Here is a 23,045-nt window from a genome sequence, read left to right as displayed (position 1 = left end):
GGTGATAAAGGATAAAGATGGAAACATACTCACAAGCAAGGAGAGTGTGTTGAGCAGATGGAAAGTGTACTTTGACAGGCTGATGAATGAAGAGAACAAGAGACAGAGAAGTTTGGATGATGTGGAGACAGTAAATCAGGAAGCGCAACAGATTATCAAAAATGAAGTTTAATGGAATCTTGGAAAGTGAGAGGATGCCTGAGGAGTGGAGAAGAAGTGTACTGGTGCAGATATTTAAGAATAAGGGGGATATGCAGAACTGTAGTAACTACAGAGGTATAAAATTGATGAGCCACAGCATGAAGCTATGAGAAAGAGTAGTGGACGCTAGGTTAAGAAGTGAGGTAATGAGTAGTGAACAGCAGTATGGTTTCATGCCAAGAAAGAGCACCACAGATGTTATGTTTGCTCTGAAGATGTTGATGGAGAAGTATAGTGAAGGCCAGAAGGAGTTAAATTGCGTCTTTGTGGAGAAAGCATATGACAGGGTGCCTCGAGAGGAGCTGTGGTGTTGTATGAGGAAGTCGGAGTGGCAGAGAAGTACATAAGAGTTGTACAGGATATGTACGAGGGAAGTGTGACAGTGCTGAGGTCTGCGGTAGGAGTGACGGATGCATTCAAGGTGGAGGTGGGATTACATCAGAGATCGGCTCTGAGTCCTTTCTTATTTGCAATGGTGATGGACAGGTTGACAGACGAGATTAGACAGGAGTCCCCGTGGACTATGATGTTTGCTGATGACATTGTGATCTGTAATGATAGTAGGGAGCAGGTTGAGGAGACATTGGAGAGGTGGACATATGCTCTGGAGAGGAGAGGAATGAAGGTCAGTAGGAACAAGACAGAATACATGTGTGTAAATGACAGGGAGGTCAGTGGAATGGTGAGGATGCAGGGAGTACAGTTGGCGAAGGTGGATGAGTTTAAATACTTGGGATCAACAGTACAGAGTAATAGGGATTGTGGAAGAGAGGTGAAAAAGAGAGTGTCAGAAGTAATTTGTGACAGACGGGTATCAGCAAGAGTGAAAGGGAAGGTCTACAGGACGGCAGTGAGACCAGCTATGTTATATGGGTTGGAGACGGTGGCACTGACCATAAAGCAGGAAACAGAGTTGGAGGTAACAGAGTTAAAGACGCTAAGATTTGCACTGGGTGTGACGAGGATGGATAAGATTAGAAATTAGTACATTAGAGGGTCAGCTCAAGTTGGACGGTTGGGAGACAAAGTCAGACAGGCAAGACTGCGTTGGTTTGGACATGTGCAGAGGAGAGATGCTGAGTATATTGGAAGAAGGATGTTAAGGATAGAGCTGTCAGATAAAAATAAAAGAGGAAGGCCTAAGAGAAGGTTTATGGATGTGGTGAGAGAGGACATAAAGTTGGTGGGTGTGACAGAGCAAGATGTAGAGGACAGGAAGATATGGAACAAGATGTCTGCTGTGGCAACCCCTAACGGGAGCAGCCAAAATAAGAAGAAGAAGAAGAAGAAAAAGAAGAAGAAATGACAAGCAGACATATTAATGCATGTAAATGCTTCCAGACAGGACTAAACACCTTTCTTCTTGTGTTAATGGCACACATTTAGCTGGAAATGAAACACAATTTGTTTTTCAAATTGTTTTATAATGTAAAACACCAAGTTTAGATGCAAATTCAATTTCATGCAAATTATTTCATTCATGACTAGCTATGAATTAATATATAAAAATAAAAAAGTTTTGATGTTAACAATAATAAAAAAAGTGAATCTACATAGATTAAAAATAAAACGCACTGTGATATAAAAATAATTTCCAGAATATTTAACACATGATTTGTATTGAAAATGTAGAAATGTGTAAACTAGCGTTCAGAACTTCAGAACTTTTTTTTTTTAAAGTATACCATTAAATTGACTTTAAAACATATCCAAGACATTATTAATGTTGCAAATGGCTATAACTGCTTGATATTACCTATTTGTAATATATTATTCATATATGATTGCAAAGCACTATTTAAGCCTCCATTCTTAATAATGTAATGTTTAAATCTTAATTGTTTTTTAGAGAAACCTTTGTAACTATGTTAGCACTGTTGAAAAATATTCTGTTTAATAAAGCAAGTAAATTGTCTGTCCTTGAGTTGCAAGACACTGGCATTCCTAAAGCTCAGTTCTGATTTAAAAAATGGCCAAATGGAAACTGCTTTTTTGATAAACATACCAGTCTATTGTTGTTTTGCAAGACAGACAATAAACATTCCAATAAAATTGAGGTTAAAACCAAGGCAGTCATCTTAAAACAATCACGACCCTCCATTCTTCTTCCAGGCTCCAGTTTCCTCATAGCTCAGCTAGAGGAGATACCCACTGACAGTCAACCTTTAATTCTTCGGCTCGGATTCCACCATCGGCAGTCCATCGGCATACATGGAATACCACATTGTGCCATTCGCACTTTTCCCGCTGCCATTCTGTCAGTTCCTGTGGGAGGCACCGCCTGATGGGCCATTCCTACTCTCACAAGTAAATCAGCAGGAGCGCCTTTCTTCAGTCGTTCACGAGCATTAGCCTCACACTTATCCCTCTTGTTTTCACTCCCAACCACCTGCCCCCACACTGTACCTAAAGGGCTCTATTCAAACTCCAGCTTTTCATGCTAATCTTCTTCTTATATTACACTTTGGCTTTCTTTTAAACTATTATGGGACGCAGGTGTTGCAATCTTGACTCCGGCACTAACAAGGGAACTGGTTAATCCCACACGTGCACATGTGAATGCAGGATCACCCCTTCACACATCAGACTCTACAGCCACTTTGCCACACTACCTATGCCCGACCCAAAAACTTGAATGTGATACTCAATCATTCATTTAAAACGCACGTACCACAGACCCACTATAAAACATTCCTCCCCCCATAACTCTTCAGTTGCATGGGAAGGCTCCACACTCCAACCAACCCAGTGCAACTGGTGGCCCAATTATGTGGCAAGGTCCTATCATCACTACAGTAAAACCCTTAAAATAATATAAGCAGTAAAACAAACCCTTTATAGTCTATGTTGTCTCTTCATTCTAATATATATATATATATATCCCCATGACCCTGTGTTAGGCTTCAGCGGGCTGGATAATGGATGGATATATATATATGTATATATATGTATATATATACTGTATATATATATATATATATATCCCCGTGACCCTGTGTTCGGATTCAGCGGGTTGGATAATGGATGGATGGATGGATGGATGGATATATATATATATATATGATGTGTACACAAAAAAGTTTACAAATAACAAAAAATTATAAACTTATTTTCAATTTTCATTTATAGCTAACAGGACAGGCTCCAGCTTCCTGTGACCCACTGATGGAAAAATGATGTTAGGAAAATTAATAGATGGAGTGTAAAACTTACTTGTAGCACATTCTGGTTAAGCATTTTCTGTAAAACAAATATGCCTTCTCGTATAAATGTGATGATACCTAAAAAATATATATTTTTTGTTAAAATAAATATATTTCTAAAAAACAAAGAATTCAAAAAAAGATTTAGTATTTGTTCATATATTTTGATATGCATAATGTCAAAATGTAAAACCAATTAGTTTTCTGGTTACATGAGGAACATGTGCCAGAAAGGAGCATTCTTGAACTACCACCAAATCCAAAAGAAATATAAAAAGGCTAAAATATACAAAAAAAATATATTATAAATTACATTATAAGAAAAGGGTATCCCAGAAATATCAGGTACTGGGCATAAAGCAATAATGAATGACATACATCACCTCACTGGTTAGAGCAATATACACAGCTTTGCAATGCATTCACAGAACATAAAAATTGTTTTGGAGTAAACAACTTTTATTATCTGTACGCACAGATATATATCTGTTTCTCTGTACGCACATATATACAAGGGTTGAAACCTTTAAACCTGAAAGGGGATGTTAAGCCCTGGCTTGGAAATGTATCCAGAAGACACTCATAGATCACTTCTGGGCTCACAAATGACCTTTGGAAACTCCTGGGGTCTTCCTCATAGAACTCTCCAGTACAGACCCTTACCTGACAATGATACTAAACCTTACAACTTGCTTAAAAGGCCAGGCCACACTCCAGGCACTATAGTGGAGATTAGATAGATAGATAGATAGATAGATAGATAGATAGATAGATAGATAGATAGATAGATAGATAGATAGATAGATAGATAGATAGATAGATAGATAGATAGATAGATAGATAGATAGATACTTTATTAATCCCAATGGGAAATTCACATTCTTCAGATTAGGTTCAAACTTAATGGCCTGGGGGCCTACACACCTACGCTCTGTTGTCCCTCACTGTTGTCCAGTCATAAACTTTCTCTGGAATACTTAAGTCTAGGATACTGTCCATTATACAAAAGTATACTGCCACATGATGGTCTTGTGTCACAATGTTGCCACTGTGCGATAAATTGTATGATCTGACTCCTGTTCTACATTATCTTACTTTGTCAGCAGTTGCAGGGACTACGGGGCCTCTGCTAAAACAAATATTACATGTATAGATACATACACCTATATAATATTACATACACAGATATATCTATCTATCTATCTATCTATCTATCTATCTATCTATCTATCTATCTATCTATCTATCTATCTATCTATATATGAGTATTCTAAGTATATATCCTACTAAGTAAATTACAAAAAAGTGATTTCTTACCATCATATCCTCCTCGTATCCAAAAAGGAGAGCCAAACAGCTCTGTGTCATTCTTTTTACTTTAATTTTTCGACTTTCATCAATAAACATGTCCCTGCATTAAAATATAAACATTTTTTCAGAATATAATGTGATATCTCTATTTCTCTCCTGAGGAATTTACTCAAAGTGTCACCCACCTCCTTACCCCTCCCACAAGCAGCTGCTAATCATTGTGAGATGGCAACAGTTAGAATCAAACATAGGCTGCTGGAATAACAAGCAGGCAAATGGAGATATCCACTATGGCTCTGGCTGCAGCTGGGGCTTTCCCTCTTAAACTTGCCTTCTCCCTGAGCAAATATAGGTCACAGCACCATTTGTTTCTGTGGAGCAATTCACTCAGGGTGCTCCTTGTAATTTGAGTATCTCAGCAATGCACACTGGGAGAGCAAGGGTGACACCCTGAGAGGATTCCTCATCAGCAACACTTTGCACATTTTTAACAGCTCTTAACAGTTTGCTTTTTAGTAAAATACTAAAAAAGCTATGATCAAAACAATAAATTACAAATTAATGTACACCAACATTTACAGTTGTCTTGTCTCAGGACTTAAGTGCTTTTTCAGTTATTCCATATTTTTGCAAGTATAAGATTGTTTTTAAGAAAATATAAATGCATAAATAATAATAATAATAATTCATTACATTTATATAGCGCTTTTCTCAGTACTCAAAGCGAAATACACTCTACTATCAATTTTCCACCATGGGGCCCTGGACATTTAATGTGTATCCAAAAAAATCAGGAACCATCCTTGAATGGGACACAGATTCTCACTGATTAAGGCAATATGCATAGCTTTGGGATTTGTTTGCAAGCTAAAATATGCAGAGGAAAGTCACACAGATAAATAAAGGAATTGAAATGAGAACATTTGATGCAACATTACTAGATGTTGGGTCCCAGAGCAACATTGCAAAAGAACAATTATTACTCATCCAATTTTGATTATTAAAGGCTCTAATAACAAGTGACACAAGAATGCATTCTAAATTAGAGAGATTATTTTTTCTGGGGTGTAAAGACCCATTTGATATGAATGAGAAACCTTCTGATAAAACACAGGGGAACATTTGACAATAAAACTGAACCTGAATGTGAACTTATAGACATCATTCATGATTCAAATTTGTGTTCTTCTAAGACATTAAAAGATTTTTATTACAATGACAGCCTTATACATTTTCAGACTGTTATATTCTAGAATCAGTCACATTGTAAGGAACCCACCTGTCTTGCAAAAAATGAATGTGTTACTGTGGAAAATCTGATTATTGTGTTGTGCAAATAAATTTTGGTTAGTGTATGTTAGTGTAACATGCTTTGTATAACTCAAATTTACAAAGCCAACTTAGAAAGAGTTGGGATGGTATAGAAAATGCAAATAAAAACAGAAAACAGTGATTAGTAAATGATCTTTCATGTGAAAATAGTATAACAGCCCACTATTTGATGTTACAACTAAATTTTTTTTTTTCAAAAATAAATGTATTGTAAAATTGATACTTGCCATATATTTCAAAAAAACGTTTGGGCAGTAAAGAATTTGCCACTATGTAAAGCTGTCTTTCCTTCTCACATCACTTAATAAACCTCCATCCATCCATTATCCAACCCGCTATATCCTAACTACAGGGTCACGGGGGTCTGCTGGAGCCAATCCCAGCCAACACGGGGCACACACACACCTAGCACACACACTAGGGACAATTTAGGATCGCCAATGCACCTAACCTGCATGTCTTTGGACTGTGGGAGGAAACCAGAGCACCCAGAGGAAACCCATGCAGTCACAGGGAGAACATGTAAACTCCACACGGGGAGGACCCGGGAAGCGAACCCGGGTCTCCTAACTGTGAGGCAGCAGTGCTACCCACTGCACCACTGTGCCGCCGCCCACTTAATAAACCTCTAGGTACTAATTACACCAATTTTTTTTGAGTGTTTCAGGTGTACTTTTTGTTCCATTCTTCTTGCAAACAACTCCTAAGGTGTGCAACAGTATGGGGTCTTTGTTGTCTTATTTTGTGTTTAAAAATTAACCACATGTTCTCAAATGGAGATAGGACAGGACTGCAGGCAGGCCAGTCGAGCACCTGAACCCTCTTCCTATGCAGCCAGACTTTCGTAATGCACACAGAATGTGGATTTGCATTGACTTGCTGAAAAATGTATGGGTGCCCAGGGAAGAGATGTCATCCTGATGGCAGCATATGTTTCCAATATCTGTATATACTTTTCAGCATCAATGGTGCATTCAGAGAAGCGTAAGTTACCCTAAAGACCTGAAATATTGATTTGCCCAACTACAATATATGTTTCCACTGTGTGATGGTCCATCCCAGATGCCTCCGAACCTACAGAAGTCAAGAGTGATTCTGGACACTGTTAACATATAATTTCCTTTTTACACACTACAGTTGTAACCAGCAGGCAGCATGGTGGCACAGTGGCAGCGTTGTTGTCTCACAGTAGGAGACCAGGGTTCACATCCTGGGTCCTCCCTGAATGGAGTTTGCATATTCTCCCCATGTCTATGTGGGTTGCCTCCAGGTGCTTCGGTTTCTTCCCATAGTCCAAAGACATGCAGGTTATGTGCATTGGCAATAATAAATTGGTCCTAGTGTGTAGTTGGGTTATATGTGTTCACCTTGCGATTGACTGGCGCCCAGTCCAGGATTTGTTCCTGCCTTGCACCCTGTGCTGATTTAGATTGGCTCCAGCACCCCCCACGACTCTATTCAGGATTTAGCAGATTAGAAAATGACTGAACGAGAGTTGTAACCAGCATTTGTGGATGTAACTACATATTGTGTTACTTGATAAAGGTTTTCCAAAATACTGCTGAACCCATTTGGTTATATCACTTATTGATGAATATCGGTTCTTGATACAGTGAGGTCTGAGGGATCAGAAATCAAGACAAGCAGTCAGCTTAGTCTTGTATCCTTTGCCTTTATGTACCGTACTTTAATTTCTCCAGATTCTTTGAATCCTTTAATGAAATTATACACTGTTAAGGGTTAAATACCCAAATTCATTCCGATTTGTCCTTGAGAATCATTATTTTTAAACCTTTGAATGATTTTCTTAGGCATTTAGATAGATATGTCTTTAGTCATCACTGAGACGTAGACGATCTGAAGGATGTCACTTCCCACATTGACATCACAAGCAGTCATCTTAGTTTTGTATCCTTTCACTTTATGCACCATAATTTCTCCAGATTCCTTGGAATCTTTTAATTATATTATTCACTGTTAAGGTTAAATACACAAATTCATTCCAATTTGTCTTTGAGAAACATTGTTTATAAACCTTTCAATGATTTTCTTACACATTTTGACAGATATGGAACTGACCATCACTGAGATGTAGATGATGTGTAGGATGTCACTTCCCACAGTGAAAGAACACAGTGCCCTAAGGAAAAAGAGACTACTCTGCTTTTTTATTTTATTTAGTTCCTCTATGTTCAGAGACCAGTCCAATCTGTCATTGCCATTCACGCACAAGTCCCTGTAGGTGTGCATCACATCCACTTATTTAATAGAAGTATAGAAGCTCTTTGGTGTGGCAAATTAATGATCCTCAGCACATATTTTCTCCAAAAGGACTAGATCTTTTCTGGAAGCAGCTTTTATACCAAAAGCATGACTATAACCACCTGTGGAAAATCATCTGTTTCAACTCACATTATTATTTTAATTTGAATTATTATTGGCCATAAACTGCTCCAACCCAACTTTATTTGGAATGTATTGCCTTAATGGCAAGAATGGATGTATATTTACTAAAAAAAATGAAGATAACAAAATTAAACATTAAATATGTTACCTTTATACTGTTGTAACAGTAGGGGGCGCTAGAGCTCCCTTGAACCCACAGGTACCATGCCAAACACCAGGTAAAAGTCCAAGACTTTTTATTTTTATAATAATAATGTGCACTAAGCACCCTCCACTCCACACTACACATACAATAATCAAATGATTAAACACCAATCCTACTCTCCCAGACACTTAGCCACCCTTCCTCCCAGCTCAGCTCACTGTCTGGGCTTTCCCACAGTCCTTTTATATCCCTTGACCCGGAAGTGATTGCAACCCTGCAGTCCATGATTCGCTATCACTTCCGGGTCAGATTAAAATTTCTTTTCTTCATCCCGGAAGTGCATCCTGATCACATGACCAGAAGGAACAGCGTGCTTCCGGGTTATAGGGCACGTATAAGTCCTTGAGCCTCCCCACAACCTCACTTTTGTCTGAGTGACTTTTCATGACATAATAAAACTGGTAGTTCTACCAATACAAAAGCAACCTTATGCTGTCTTTTCAAAATAATCTGCTCTGATTCTAGATATGCCACTTAAATCTGCCACTAAGATATCATCTTTAGCTGGTGTGTTGTATGCTCCTGTCCTTATAAGCTGGCCTCAAAAAAAAAAAAAGGCTAAAAACTATACAAAAATATGTTCTCTCAATTTCAATGCCTTCAGTGCAGCAGAAATGTAATAAATGAGGTCACCTTTTAATTAAGCCTCAGTGAAAAGGAAAGAAATATATTAAATTTAATTTTTGGCAGACATTCTCTTGGCTCTATTAACTATTTATTTCCAAATCAATGGAAAGCAGTAGAGAGTCATCTATAAAAACATGCAATATACTGTATATTCAGTGTGATACAAATGAGAATCAGCATCTCTGATACTAAGGTCAAAGTGCTCTCCCATGAGCATACATACTCTTAGGGCATTAACAAACATATTATTGTGAATTTAAAAAGTTACTTTAAATAGACATCTTTTAAAAAGTTATTAATTAGGGTCATTTTCTATTTTCAAACCAAGATCATTTAGAAAAGAGGTTAACACTTTTTCATGAAAGCATTCAGAGAAATATCAATTGCAAATGACAGAAAGAAAATACCAACAGTCTAATTATAAGACTTTGTTTAGTAAATAATAATGTTATATAAAAATGGCATATCTAAAAACACCACAAAATCGGCACAATTATTTAAAAAATATAAGCTAATAATTACAAATAAATTATCCCATTTATTCTGATCTACTGTCAGTACAGCAGGCAAACATTCCATTTGATGAATATATACTGTATCAGCAGTATTACAATACTGTCAAATGAACAGGTTAATCCTTTTGTAGGTTTCTTCAAAATAAATAGGAAAAAAGCAATTATATTAATTATAGAGTTGAATGAATAAGATATTTATAAATCAAAGGGAGAAGAAAGGCATAGCTCTAAGTTAGAGAAGAAAATATTGTATTATGTAAGTTGAAATGACTAAATTCAGACTAAAGTTTGTTTTAAGCAAAGCTGGTACAACTATATTAATAATAAAGTCAAAACACTAAATAATCAGGTCAGGTCAGGTTGGGAAGCACGCACTGGTACAGCTCATTGCCACCTCCACCACACGACGAAACAGCTCGGGATCCTGGTTGGCAACCCTCCAGCAGACATGCAGTCTAGTCCCACACTCCGGAAATGACCATCTATCTGCCGCAGCCAGGTGTTATGTGGGCATCCCCTTGACCTGGTCCAGCTGCTTGGGTCCTCGACAATGAGGATTCTGCGAGCCAGATCACCACTGGGGAATTGTGCCACGTGGCCGTAGTGCCATAAGTGACGGTCCCACACAATGCAGGTAATGTGCCTCACTCAGGACTCCATGAGCAACTCCTCATTTGACACAAAGTCAAACCAGTGGTACCCAAGGATTCTCCAAAGAGTCACAGTACCAAAGGAGTCCAGGCTTCGTCTCTGGTCACTGGATAATGTCCATGTCTCGCAACTATATAGCAAGACAGGAAGCATCAGGACTCTAAAGACTTGGACCTTTGTCCTTTTGCATAGATATCGGGAGCGCCACACACCCCTTTACAGCGATCTCATGACCCTCATGCTCTCCCTATTCATTTACTGACTTCAGAGGAAGAGTCACCAGAGACATGAATGTCACTGCCGAGGTAAGTAAACCTCTTAATGTGGTCGACACTCTCTCCGCAGACAGACACACTGCTGATGGCTGTACCCAAGGGGTCATTAAAAGCCTGGATCTTGGTTTTTATCCAGGATACCTGCAAGCCCAGACATTCAGAACTAAAGAACAGTAAGTATAAAAACCTATTAATAATTTTAAGGTGAAAATTAAAAACATGAAAGCATATGAAAAATTAGCCTCCATTCAGTTTAAGATCACATCAATTGTTAATAATGCTATTTTCCAGCAAACAATACCACCAGAGACTCTGTGACATTTCTTCTATGGACATTTGAAACAGAAAAATAATGATCATGAAAAAGTTTAGGAATCAAAGTGGCACAGAGGTTAGCAATGCTGTTTTAAAGCTTCAGGATCTTTAGTTCAAATCCCAGGTAGGTACTGTCCACGTACAGTTTGTACTGTATGTTCTCTCTGAACTGTTTTCTTTGGTTTCTACCACACTCAGAGATAAGCAGATTAGGTTAGTAGGCCTTATATTCATGCTGCATGAGAGCTCTATAATAGACTAGTTCATCATCTGTGACTGTGCTGGTTGGCTCCACGCTACCAGTTACATCCCGGGAGCCTCTTGAACCCACTACTGCCAATAACGTGCCTGAGGATGAGCCAATGGATGAGGGCAGAACACACATATTGCAAGGGGTAGGTGTATAAGTGCTCCACTGCTTTTATTAAAGCTTTTATTAAAATCCAGCAAAAGAACAGTGTACAAAAGTGCAGTGCAGAAGGGTTCAATAAATAAATAATTCATAAAAATGAATGATAGTGGAGGGTAAAAACAGTTCCAATAAATAAAGCCTTTAAATATATTGAGGTTAAAAGCCAGAGACAGTCCACAAAACTTTGAACCCCAAATACTGCCCTTTTAAACTTGGCGCCTCCTCCCATTTATCCCATTCAGACCTCACAGGAGGAGGAGACGCCGTTCGACAGGTGCAGTCAACCTTCACATCCTGGCTCCATTCCCTGCCACCCTTCCATCAGCATGCGCAAGGCATCCTGTCAAGCCACACACGCCTCTCCTGCCATTCACACTCGGCCCTTGCAGGAGACACTGTCAATCGGGCTGCTCCTACTCCCCGGGTAAATTACTCAGTAAGAACACCCTTTCTTCAGCTTCAGGCTCCTGCAGCCATGAAGCTCACTCTCAGCCACCTGCCTCTCGCTCCCTGCAGCATGGGCACTCTCGCTCTCTCTTAACATGTAAATCTTCTCTCCATTTAACCTCTCGCTCATCTTTCTCTTGATGGCCAGGCTAATTTTCCTCCTTTTTTTCCCCTGTTTCTTCCCCCCATTTTTACTGTGCCAGCTCCCTTTTTATCTGGCTCCATAGGCATAGAGCCTCAATCGCGAACTGCGCAAAGCTGATGAAGGAACTGAGACAGACCGCAACCTCACATGTAGGTGCATCTCGTCCGAATTACTCCACCAACTCCCTGCAGCTGCATGAGCATGCACACCTACGGAGATCAAGCTAGTCATTCAATTATTTATTTATTAAAAAATAGCCACCTTTTAGCTACAGACCCGCTATACCAACACCATCCAGCACTGTTTTCTGGACCTCACAAATATGAACTGGATTATGTGGTTTTAATGAGAGATGATTGATTCCACGTTTTCAAGACATGTACAGATACAAGTATAATGAGCCAAAGTTGTTTGGTTCAATCAAAATGTTGTTGTTGTTATTACTATTGTGTATTTGGTTGATGATTTCATCTATGGTGACTTATAAAATTAGGATACTCTATAGCTGTTTACAGACTTTTTACAGTTAAATCACAGGCAGGTTAAGTGACTTCATCAGGGTCGCACAGTTAGAGAGAGGCAGAAAATAAACTGGCAATCAGGTGATTTACATCTAGTGTCCTAGCCATTACACTTCACTACCTGGAAACAATATCAACATGCAGCAAATGTTATGCTTTTATTTATGGATTGGCAAAGGCCTGACCTTTGTTAGAAGTTGTCTTGATCATTTAAAATTAAAATCAAAATCAAATGCGGTGGGCTGGCGCCCTGCCCGGGGTTTGTTTCCTGCCTTGCGCCCTATGTTGGCTGGGATTGGCTCCAGCAGACCCCCGTGACCCTGTAGTTAGGATATAGCGGGTTGGATAATGGATGGATGGAACAAAATCACAATATCCACATATTTAACAGCTGTTAAATCATATACAGGTGGTCATAATACATTTCTTGCGACTGTTTTGATTCACATTGACTATCACCTTACTTTCTGAAATGAAGAAACTTTCTAATTTTAGCAGCTTGCAATGCAAATCATCAACTACTATAAGCATAATCTCTTCCATAAAAGGAACAACACCTGGTAGGGTAACACAATAAATTCTATTAATGTAAGCAAAACTAAGTTGATAAAAGAAAATATTTAAGAAGCTAATCTTTGAAGTGAAGGTACTTTCTTTATCTGGGTTATAAGTATATACACACAGCTCAGATGTATACTGTTTAGCATAAGTACTGAGATCTCTATTGGCAAGCACTGAAACAGCAAAATACCTTGTGATGATATTATATCAGGTCTCCAGAGAGAGATGAAGATGGAAATGTCCATCCATCCATTTTCCAACCCGCTGAATCCGAACACAGGGTCACGGGGGTCTGCTGGAGCCAATCCCAGCCAACACAGGGCACAAGGCAGGAACCAATCCCGGGCAGGGTGCCAACCCACCGCAGGACACACACAAACACACCCACACACCAAGCACACACTAGGGCCAATGTAGAATCGCCAATCCACCTAACCAGCATGTCTTTGGACTGTGGGAGGAAACCGGAGCACCCGGAGGAAACCCACGCAGACACGGGGAGAACATGCAAACTCCACGCAGGGAGGACCCGGGAAGCGAACCCGGGTCCCCAGGTCACCCAACTGCGAGGCAGCAGCGCTACCCACTGCGCCACCGTGCCGCCAAGATGGAAATGTGAAATCAGTATTACACATCCTAACATGTAACTTTTATTTCTGCACATTTCAGATTACTACAGTTATGGTAAAGACAGAAATGAGATGAGAATACTCAAGAAATCAAAACAAAATGTTTTAAGCAGTGACAAAGTCAGAAAAAGTCATATTTACCAGAGAAGTCCTCAATCTGACTTCTAACAAACTTTTATTAGCTTATGAGACAGCTAACCTGGGCAATGAAAGAGACAGAGAGAGAGATAAAGAAAGTTTGTGTGAAGCCTTAAATTTTACTACACCATTTTTCAGGTCCTTTCTGACTCTTGTAATACTTAATTTAATAAATGTGCTCTCTAGAATAGTGTCAAGATTTATAAGACCAACAGCTGACTAACAGTTTAACCACCTGCCTAAGCCATCCATGAGATACTGTTATTTCCACCAACAGCTGTCATGATCTGATGTAGCCTCTATCCCTGACCACCTCTTTTACCTTGTTTGGTCTCAACAACACCCCTGTTGTTAAAAATCCACATTATTTTTATAATTTGCTGATTATTTTAATGGTACCATGAACCCTCCATGGGCTGGTCTTCTGAGTACTTATCATAAGGAACTTTCTTAATAGGCAGAGCTTATGCAATACAAAAGGAGGCAATGGCTTTGGAAATTGCTCGTGCAGTTCAGCTAGAAAGTCATTAAGTGCTGAGATAGCAGCATTGTGTTCTACATTTTTATTTATCCATGCAATATTTTTGAAAAGGATCATTGTCTTCAACAATTTTTTGTCAGTATTCCACTAATATGATGTAGTTCCTAATAACAGTATTTACTGCAAAATATCTGGATAGCCACCTGACCTTGTTCAGTGGTTTAAACACAATCACATCTGCCTCTGCAACCCTGACAAGTTTTTCAAATTTCGCCTTATTAGCAGATGACCTAACTGTGTAAATAACCTAACTGTGTAGATAATTGTGTAAATAGTTCTTATGAAACTCTCAATGTCACCCATCAGGGGAATGTCTTTACAAGCATCTTCTATACCGAAGTCGTCACAATGTGCATCACAATGTTACTCTGACCGGTGTGGAATGGACTGCCACAAAGTAGCAGCTACACATTTTCATTTACCCAGCATGACTGGTGCACTGTCCGAGTAAAACATTACCATCTGATTTAAATGTAACTTGTTTTCAATAAAAAAACTGTTGAATAGCTCCAGGAATAGATAAACTGTCAAATTCTGTTAATTTTATAATGCCAGCAAAAACATAGTTTTATGAATGAATTCACTTTTGTTCCAGAATTAATTATATAAAATTAACCTTTTTGAAACAGTTCTGTCAGTTGATTTGTCGACTATCCTAGTGTGGTAGGTCGACTTGCTGATTTCATTTTGATTGTTGAATTTATGCACTCAGTGGACTCAAAGGTGTAATTCTACTTCATCAACTAAACTGGTATTTTCACATATTTGGCAACATATCATGAATATCCTGGGCCGCCATCACAGAAGAGTTTATTCTGACAGACAACAAACTGTTATTTATTAAAGCTTTAACCTCATCCTTTGCTTTTGCTGCACACATTATTTTCTGTCTCACATTCTTGTTTAGATTTTCAAAGTGAGAAACAAACAACAAAGAAGTAACAAAGAAACAACTGCATAGACCATTTCATATAGTGCAATTTTGTTTGAAACTTGTTTAAATTGTGCTGGTAATTGATCTAATTTAATTAAATTTCAATTAATTGCTATAGTTTAATTTTGTTTGAATGTCAGGTCTTTTTTGTGAGGAACAATGTAATATGTGCTGCACACGCGCTCAGCTTAGAGGACATGGTCTTCCCAGCTATTATGTGGTTTCATATGGGTACAGCAGTCAAGCAAATTGGACAAAGCTGACATGTAGCCTGGAAAGGACAGTATAGTAACAGCTGGGAATAAACTCACAATGTCAAATCATTGTCAACACAAACTTAACATTGATAAATACAAGCAGTAGGAGAAATACTAGAGAATCTGGAAATGTGAGCTGAAACCACAATAAGATAGAGCACTACAGAGATTAAGTGTCTCAGATGTTAACAAGTGCACCCAGTGTGTGAAATATTTCCTAATGAGAAAATGGTATCAACTGAAGAGGCAAGGCTATCTAGAGAAAGTCTACACAATGCATTACAGATACAGCATTTAAACATCAGTTGTGTTGTGATCCTCTCACCAGAAATAGTCACAGAGGTATGAAGCCTTCAAAAACAGCCATGGATGCAGGCCTGAATTCCTGCAGCCTGTCTAGAAAAGATACACCAAAAGGCAGCCTGACTTCCACATGAATGACTGGCTTGGGTCAACAAGGGCTAAAATGTGCTTACTTCTGAATGTTTGAAAATATACTCTGCAATGTCCCAAAATACTCACAAATTGCCACACTTGGGAAAGGAAAACTATAAACCCTTGGCTAGTACAGAGCAAGGCAGCAAAAATATTTTAAAAGGAAAACAATATAGGAAAATGCTAAAAAGAGTGAAAAAACACACAAGGAGTACCACAGAGGGACTGCAATTCCCATGAGCATTTACAGAGCTAGGAGCAATCCCTCAACTGAGACTGACAGCCCATTATGATAAAATATTAAGAATGACATTCTTCAAGATACAAATGCAGAAATTGCTAATAAAGTTGCTTCAGAAGCAAAAGAATGCATCTTTGTCTTTTTTTACAAACCCTATTTTTAAAACTATCCATCCTATTTCTAAACTTAATTTTTCATCAGATGATCTCAGACAGGCGGCACGGTGGCGCAGTGGGTAGCGCTGCTGCCTCGCAGTTGAGAGATCTGGGGACCTGGGTTCGATTCCCGGGTCCTCCCTGCGTGGAGTTTGCATGTTCTCCCCGTGTCTGCGTGGGTTTCCTCCGGGCACTCCGGTTTCCTCCCACAGTCCAAAGACATGCAAGTTAGGTGGATTGGCGATTCTAAATTGGCCCTAGTGTGTGCTTGGTGTGTGGGTGTGTTTGTGTGTGTCCTACGGTGGGTTGGCACCCTGCCCAGGATTGTTTCCTGCCTTGTGCCCTGTGTTGGCTGGGATTGGCTCCAGCAGACCCCCGTGACCCTGTGTTCGGACTCAGCGGGTTGGAAAATGGATGGATGATCTCAGAAAGACGGTGCCTGATAACAACAGCAATGGGTACAATGCAGAAGCCAATTCTGTCTGCAGCAGAAAACAAATATGAATAAGAGTTAACTAAAAGAAAATATTTTACTTATGGCATATCCAACTTAATAAAAGGATAAGTGTTTGTGTGTCTGTCTGTGTATCCATACAGTTGCTATGTCTCTGTCATTCCAAGAGAAACACAAACACCTTTAGTAATAAAATACATTTCATCTGTCATTCCAATAGATGGAGCATCACAAGAATTAACGTTGCATTTATGAATCCATTACCAAATGACATTTAACAGAGACATATGCATTGCTTGGTGCACTACAAACAAAAATGCTGAGGTCTACATTGATTACTTAGATTTCAATAGTTCATTATAAAAATCAAATTGAGCTCTTAAGTAAAGGGCATTGTTACAATGAAAGTTTTTTTTCAGTAAGATAGTAAAGGATAAAAAATAATGCTATATTCATAATCACTGACCTTGAAATTGTCTAAGATGATACCCTATATGTTTATATTTGAAGTCTGTCATTTTTAACTTTCTGGGAGTGGCTCTTTGAGGACTAGGACCACCGGGAAAACATCAAATATCAAAAATATTATCATATTTGTGATCAGCAAACTTGAAATGTTATAAAGCACTCCACATTCTTATATTACCAATACCCATTGTTTAAAAATTTTGTGAAGAGAAGTTATTTTGATCCCCATGCCCCATTAGTGGGTGAACCCCTAGTCCGATTGATATGGCATGCACAACTTCAAGTTCTTCTGAAGGACACCTATTAGGGTTTACATTTAATCATAAGGGTGTAATTTCCTGAAGAAAATATGATCCAAAAATGGTCTAAAAATGAAGTTTTTTCAGGACTAGAGGGCCTAGAAAATGGGGGACCTCAAAAAGTTTAACATTTTGCATAGCTAGATATCAAAACAAATCAAACAGTATATCATAGGTGGTGTTTTCTCCAGTAAGTCAGGAGGCGCCAGATATAAAAAAAAAATTGAAGTGATTTCAAAGTGTTCATAAGTAATTATTATGAACACAGTATGCTGTCAGAGTAGACTGAAACTCGATCCTATTTGACCCTAAAAATAATCAGATGGATTAGAAAAGGGATGGACAATTAACTACAGTGATGATACAGCACTCAAAGGAACAAAAGTGAATTTGTTTTATTTACTTTAAAATGTGTCTTTTTAACATTAGATTGGTAAATGAAAACTTTGGGCTGATTATTTGAAATAATGAGCCATACTGCTATGTCTCAAAAAACTGTATGTTTGGTTAAAAGGTGACTCAAAATTGGTTGTCATGTAGTAGTAGGAGTAATAAATTTGTTATGTTCATTGAAATTCTTACTTACATGGTCCAACCTCTATGGAATGCAGTTTTTGCAGCTGTAACTTTTCTCCACAACTAAAAAATGTCCACATTGGCCACAAAGTTCAACTTCCAATCCTTCTGCCCATAGATGATTGTTTCAGAACTCCTAAAGATGACCAGATCTCATCTTGGAAAGCCTGTGGCAAACACTGATATTCTTAGCTTCCACCTTGCTACTATGCCATAGATCCTAGATGCCTGTGAGTCTTTCTGATGGTGGAGCTATAAATGTACTTAAGCAATGTAACAGGAGACCTGCAGATCCATATGTGCTGAGCTGTGTTCTTAAAAATTAAAAATAAATGTTGATTTTAGCAATGTTATCACTTTTAATGAGATTGAATACTGGTTCAAATTGTTACAAACAGATTGTGGTTTAACCCAGACAAAGAGAAAGAATACTTCTTTTATCACACCATGATGTATTTTGTAGGGTACCATGCTTACACAGTTTTTAGTGCTGCTGCCCCAGAGATGCAGAGGCCTGGTTTTAAATGAAAGAATAGGATTATCTACATGGTGTTTAAGTCTTCTCTCCAATATGTCTGGGAGTGGGTATGTACTTACAAGTGTATCCTTGTGATGGATTAAGATTCTGCACTGAATTTATCCCCATCATGTGTTTGTTCTGGCTATCTAAAATGTACAGTACATATACTACTGTATAACAATGGCTCAAAAATATCTAGTTTGTAATGCTGAGTGTAGTTGTTTCTTGCTACCTGGCAGCGTTGGCTTGATTGGCTAGAATAATTTCCTGTTGCCTCTACATTGTGCTGACATACCTTCTGTATGTCAAGCTTTATTTCTTACTTATTTCTTTTCTCATTTCTCTGGCACCCTTCCCTGTTCCTTACACACTGTTCTGTGCAAGCACTAAAAAACAAGAACATTTTTTAAAAAGGCAATTACAGTGTGTAATTTAGGAGAATTATACAGCATTTCATAAATTTAGAAATCCTGAAGGCAAACCTAGTGCATTAATGGCATGGAACACCTTTAAATGAATAATATAAAGGAATGTGGGAATGAGGCCCACTTAAATTAACTTTCAGCTTCATAGAGAAACTGGCAATCTTATACAGTAATAACATTCCTAAATTCTTAATCATTATTCTTTCTTTATTATCGTCTTCATCTTTATGAGCAGTAGGTATTGATAGCGATTGAATAAAGAGTATTGAAAAGTGTCTTGTAATGTTCAAAACAGTAACTAACAACAAGTGCTCGTTTTGCAGCCACCTTAAGCAAATAGAGACAAAAGTAATTGAATTTCCTTACCAAGGCAAATCTGGGAGAATCTGTTTACAAGTTAACTTGCCTAGAAACAATCCATTCCCCTAGAAAGGTATATACAGATGAAGCATTTACTGCTTTATATAGTTTAGATTGAGGAGGCTGTCTCCTCTGCAGGCCAGCACAAATGTTTACAAATGGATGTTTAATTCCAAGAGAGATGGCATATATTAACTGACTGCTGCTTCTATTTGTTAAAAAGTGGTAACAGAGCTGAAGCATGACATAGTAAATCAGAATGGGGTTTGTCTCTTTGGAGCAGCAAGGCTCACCTCCACCACCACAGTGTTATATGGTGCAACTAATTTAAATACACAGGATTTTACAGGCAACAACAACAACATTTATTTATATAGCACATTTTCATACAAACAATGTAGCTCAAAGTGCTTTACATGATGAAGAAAGAGAAAAAAGACAAAATAAATAAGAATTAAAATAAGGGAACACTAATTAACATAAAATAAAAGTAAGATCCGATGGCCAGGGAGGACAGAAAAAACAAAAAAAAACTCCAGACTGCTGGAGAAAAAGAAATAAAATCTGCAGTGGTTCCAGGCCACGAGACCACCCAGCCCCCTCTAGGCATTCTACCTAACATAAATGACCAGTCCTCATTGTATTCAGGGTTCTCATGGAAGAACTAGATGGTGACAGTCATGTGGACTTCTGGCCTTTAATCCATCAATGTAGGCAGGTCTCTTACAGTGTTGATAATGATATTTTCCCCCAAGATGAAAATGCTAACCCACCTCTATCCATCCAGGCTGTAGTTAGTTTGATTCCCTACATGTGTAGTGTACTGGAGGGCTGATAGCACAAGGACTAAGGATTGATCCTCAACAGAGAATGACCATTAGCAGGCACAAAAGATACCGCCCTACATTAAATTATGCTGCAGTGCTAAAAACATGTTTGTAATCTGAGATTTATCTTTGTTCCAACAAAAAAAACATTCAAAAATATACTTACGCAGCATCAAGAGCATGCATGGCTCTTATCTTTAAAGCCTAAGTGAATTTACTTGAAGAAATAAAATAAATGTGTATTTTGTGCCATCTGCTGTTATACTTGTTAACTGCATATCTGACTTCAGTTACAAACTTAGTTGAAAAGAACTTCAAAACATAAGACACTAGTAATGGTTTTTCAAGATTATTTCAACGTAATAATAGAATTTAGATAATTGATCTAAATGAATTAATAGAACAAAAATATAATCAAATGTGCAGCATGGTGGCGCAGTGGAGGCACTGCTACCTTGCAGTAAGGAGACCAGGGTTCATGTCCTGGGACCTCCCTGTGTGGAGTATGCATGTTCTCCCTGTGTCTGTGTGGGATTCTCCTGGGTTCTCTGGTTTCCTACCACACTCTAAAGATATACAAGTTAGGTGGCACAGCAATACTAAACTGGCCTTAGTGTGTTGTAAAGGTGTGTGTGTGTTTGTTCATCCTGTTATGGACTGGCACTCTGTCTAGGGTTTGTTCTTATCTTGTACACTATGGTAGCTGGGACAGACTCCTGCAACACTGTTCAGGACAATGAGGTTTAAAAAAAATTAAACATAATCAAAACATGCATCCAATTATCACAGCATATACTCAAATTTAGTGTATAAAAGAAATTATTATAAAGACCAATTTATATACAGCAAGCTGTCAGACAATTTACCAGGACTCTTTACAAAGCTAACCAGCAATGCACTGTCAACCCATTGTTTATATTAATAAATTAAAATAATTTTCCTAGCAGTCTGCCACTCTGATTATTTTCTTAAATCAGCCTGCATATACACAGTCCACCTTCTGTTAGAAAAGATTGCATTGATACGTACCAAATAATGTTCAGATGTCCCTTTTCCTGCATTTCCTTAATTTTCTCTTCTAGGAATTTTAAAGGGTCAGCTGGACACATGATGCATATTCCAGTTAGCAGGACCTGTCAGTACAACAAGAAATGCCATGCAGGATTTAAAGACACCAAAATAAAAGGATGCATCATGAAAGTTTATCAACTTTTACATTAATAAAGCGCATTCCCCATAGGCCTACAGTGACAAATCATTAGAGGTATAAAATAATAATAAAATATCTTTGGTTTAAAGAAACCAATTTCTATCTTTGTGTGAAAATCAAATCAAATCAAATTCACAATATAAGTAAGAACCCAGCAACTGACTGGCACCTAAACCAGGTTTTATATTGTATAAGCATACTGACCTATTTAACTGTTTATTTGTAAAGTATTGATAAATTGTATTCACCACAGAAAGAAACTACTTCACTGCAGTGGACTGGCACCCTGTCCGGGGTTTGTTTTCTGCCTTGCGCCCTGTGTTGGCTGGGATTGGCTCCAGCAGACCCCCGTGACCCTGTAGTTAGGATATAGCGGGTTAGATAATGGATGGATGGAAGAAACTACTTCAAAGTGTATAAACAAGAATAAATTACTTTTCCTAATATAACTTGCAAACATTTTTATTCTTTTACTTCTTTCAGTTTTTCCCCAAGCGTAGAACTTCATTGGCGTTGTAATCATCCCTAACCCCTTACCTTGCAGGGAGTCAGCTCACATGGAGGCTTCACTACGCTTTTGAGGTCCCTGAGTGGGATCTTTGACTCACTCTACATGACGGGAATCAGTGAAGATGGTTTTAGGCATATATTTTTCAAATCAGCTGTTTGATGGTAAGAGCTCAGTTAAAAAATAAATCAATAAACTTAAGGGAAGAGAACCTTGTGTACTAAAACATTTCCTGAACTGTATATATGTTTTGCCATTCTAACATACAGTATGTCGACATCATAAACTAATGAGAGTTTATGACCCGGCTAAACCAAAGACTACACGAGTCTCCTGCTGGGGAATGAATTCAAGTTTAAAAATATCACAGTTGGATAACAGGAACTGAACACCGGGATGTAACAATTAAAAATACTAATAATAAAGTGTAATGAATAGTTCTGGTAGAATACGATCAAATAATAATGCAAACTCCGAAAATGGAACTGAAAGTTCCAGTGGTACGAAAGCAACCAATTCGCTCCGAAAAAAAAATAACTTACATACATATTTAAAGAAAGTAAAAGTAATAACAATGAGATATTACCTCGTAAATTTCGGGAAGTGATTTACGTCTGATGTAGTTTCTGAGGTCAGGGTCACTGTACTGTAAAGAGGCCATGCTACCATCTCTCCCTGGCTGAGATTTACAACGCTTCTTGAAAATTAGACGCCACTGTTTTGCTGTTACTGGGCAACAAGGAACGCTGGCCTTCTGGACAAGCGAAAAATAATGCGGGGTTAAAGTTTGGCGATTCTCGCTGTATTCTACAACACGACGCTCCCACACTTTAAACCAAAATTTATTTTGATGATTTTTTTTTTATTTTAGATAGTACACTTCTGAAAGTAGTAAATTATAGTAAGACTTGGCTGCTGTATACTCGTAGAAGCGATAATCA

At 38.2% G+C, this 23,045-nt stretch overlaps 1 protein-coding gene across 1 annotated transcript in view; it reads right to left on the bottom strand.

The window, feature by feature from the left end:
* The window catches only part of fbxl13 (F-box and leucine-rich repeat protein 13), a 238,244-nt gene extending 215,435 nt beyond the window's left edge, over window positions 1-22,809 (bottom strand). The window contains exons 1-4 of the mRNA XM_028811676.2: window positions 22,691-22,809; window positions 21,416-21,519; window positions 4,722-4,815; window positions 3,415-3,482 (exon numbers count right to left, since the gene is read on the bottom strand). Coding sequence (XP_028667509.2) covers window positions 3,415-3,482; window positions 4,722-4,815; window positions 21,416-21,519; window positions 22,691-22,765 — 341 coding nt within the window. The 5' untranslated portion in view covers window positions 22,766-22,809. The remainder of the gene's footprint in view (window positions 1-3,414; window positions 3,483-4,721; window positions 4,816-21,415; window positions 21,520-22,690) is intronic.
* Between the last annotated feature and the right edge of the window lie 236 nt (window positions 22,810-23,045).

The sequence above is a fragment of the Erpetoichthys calabaricus genome, chromosome 1, assembly GCF_900747795.2.
Source record: "Erpetoichthys calabaricus chromosome 1, fErpCal1.3, whole genome shotgun sequence".
Classification (NCBI taxonomy): Eukaryota; Metazoa; Chordata; class Cladistia; order Polypteriformes; family Polypteridae; genus Erpetoichthys; species Erpetoichthys calabaricus.
This window is presented reverse-complemented; position numbering and strand designations above follow the sequence as displayed.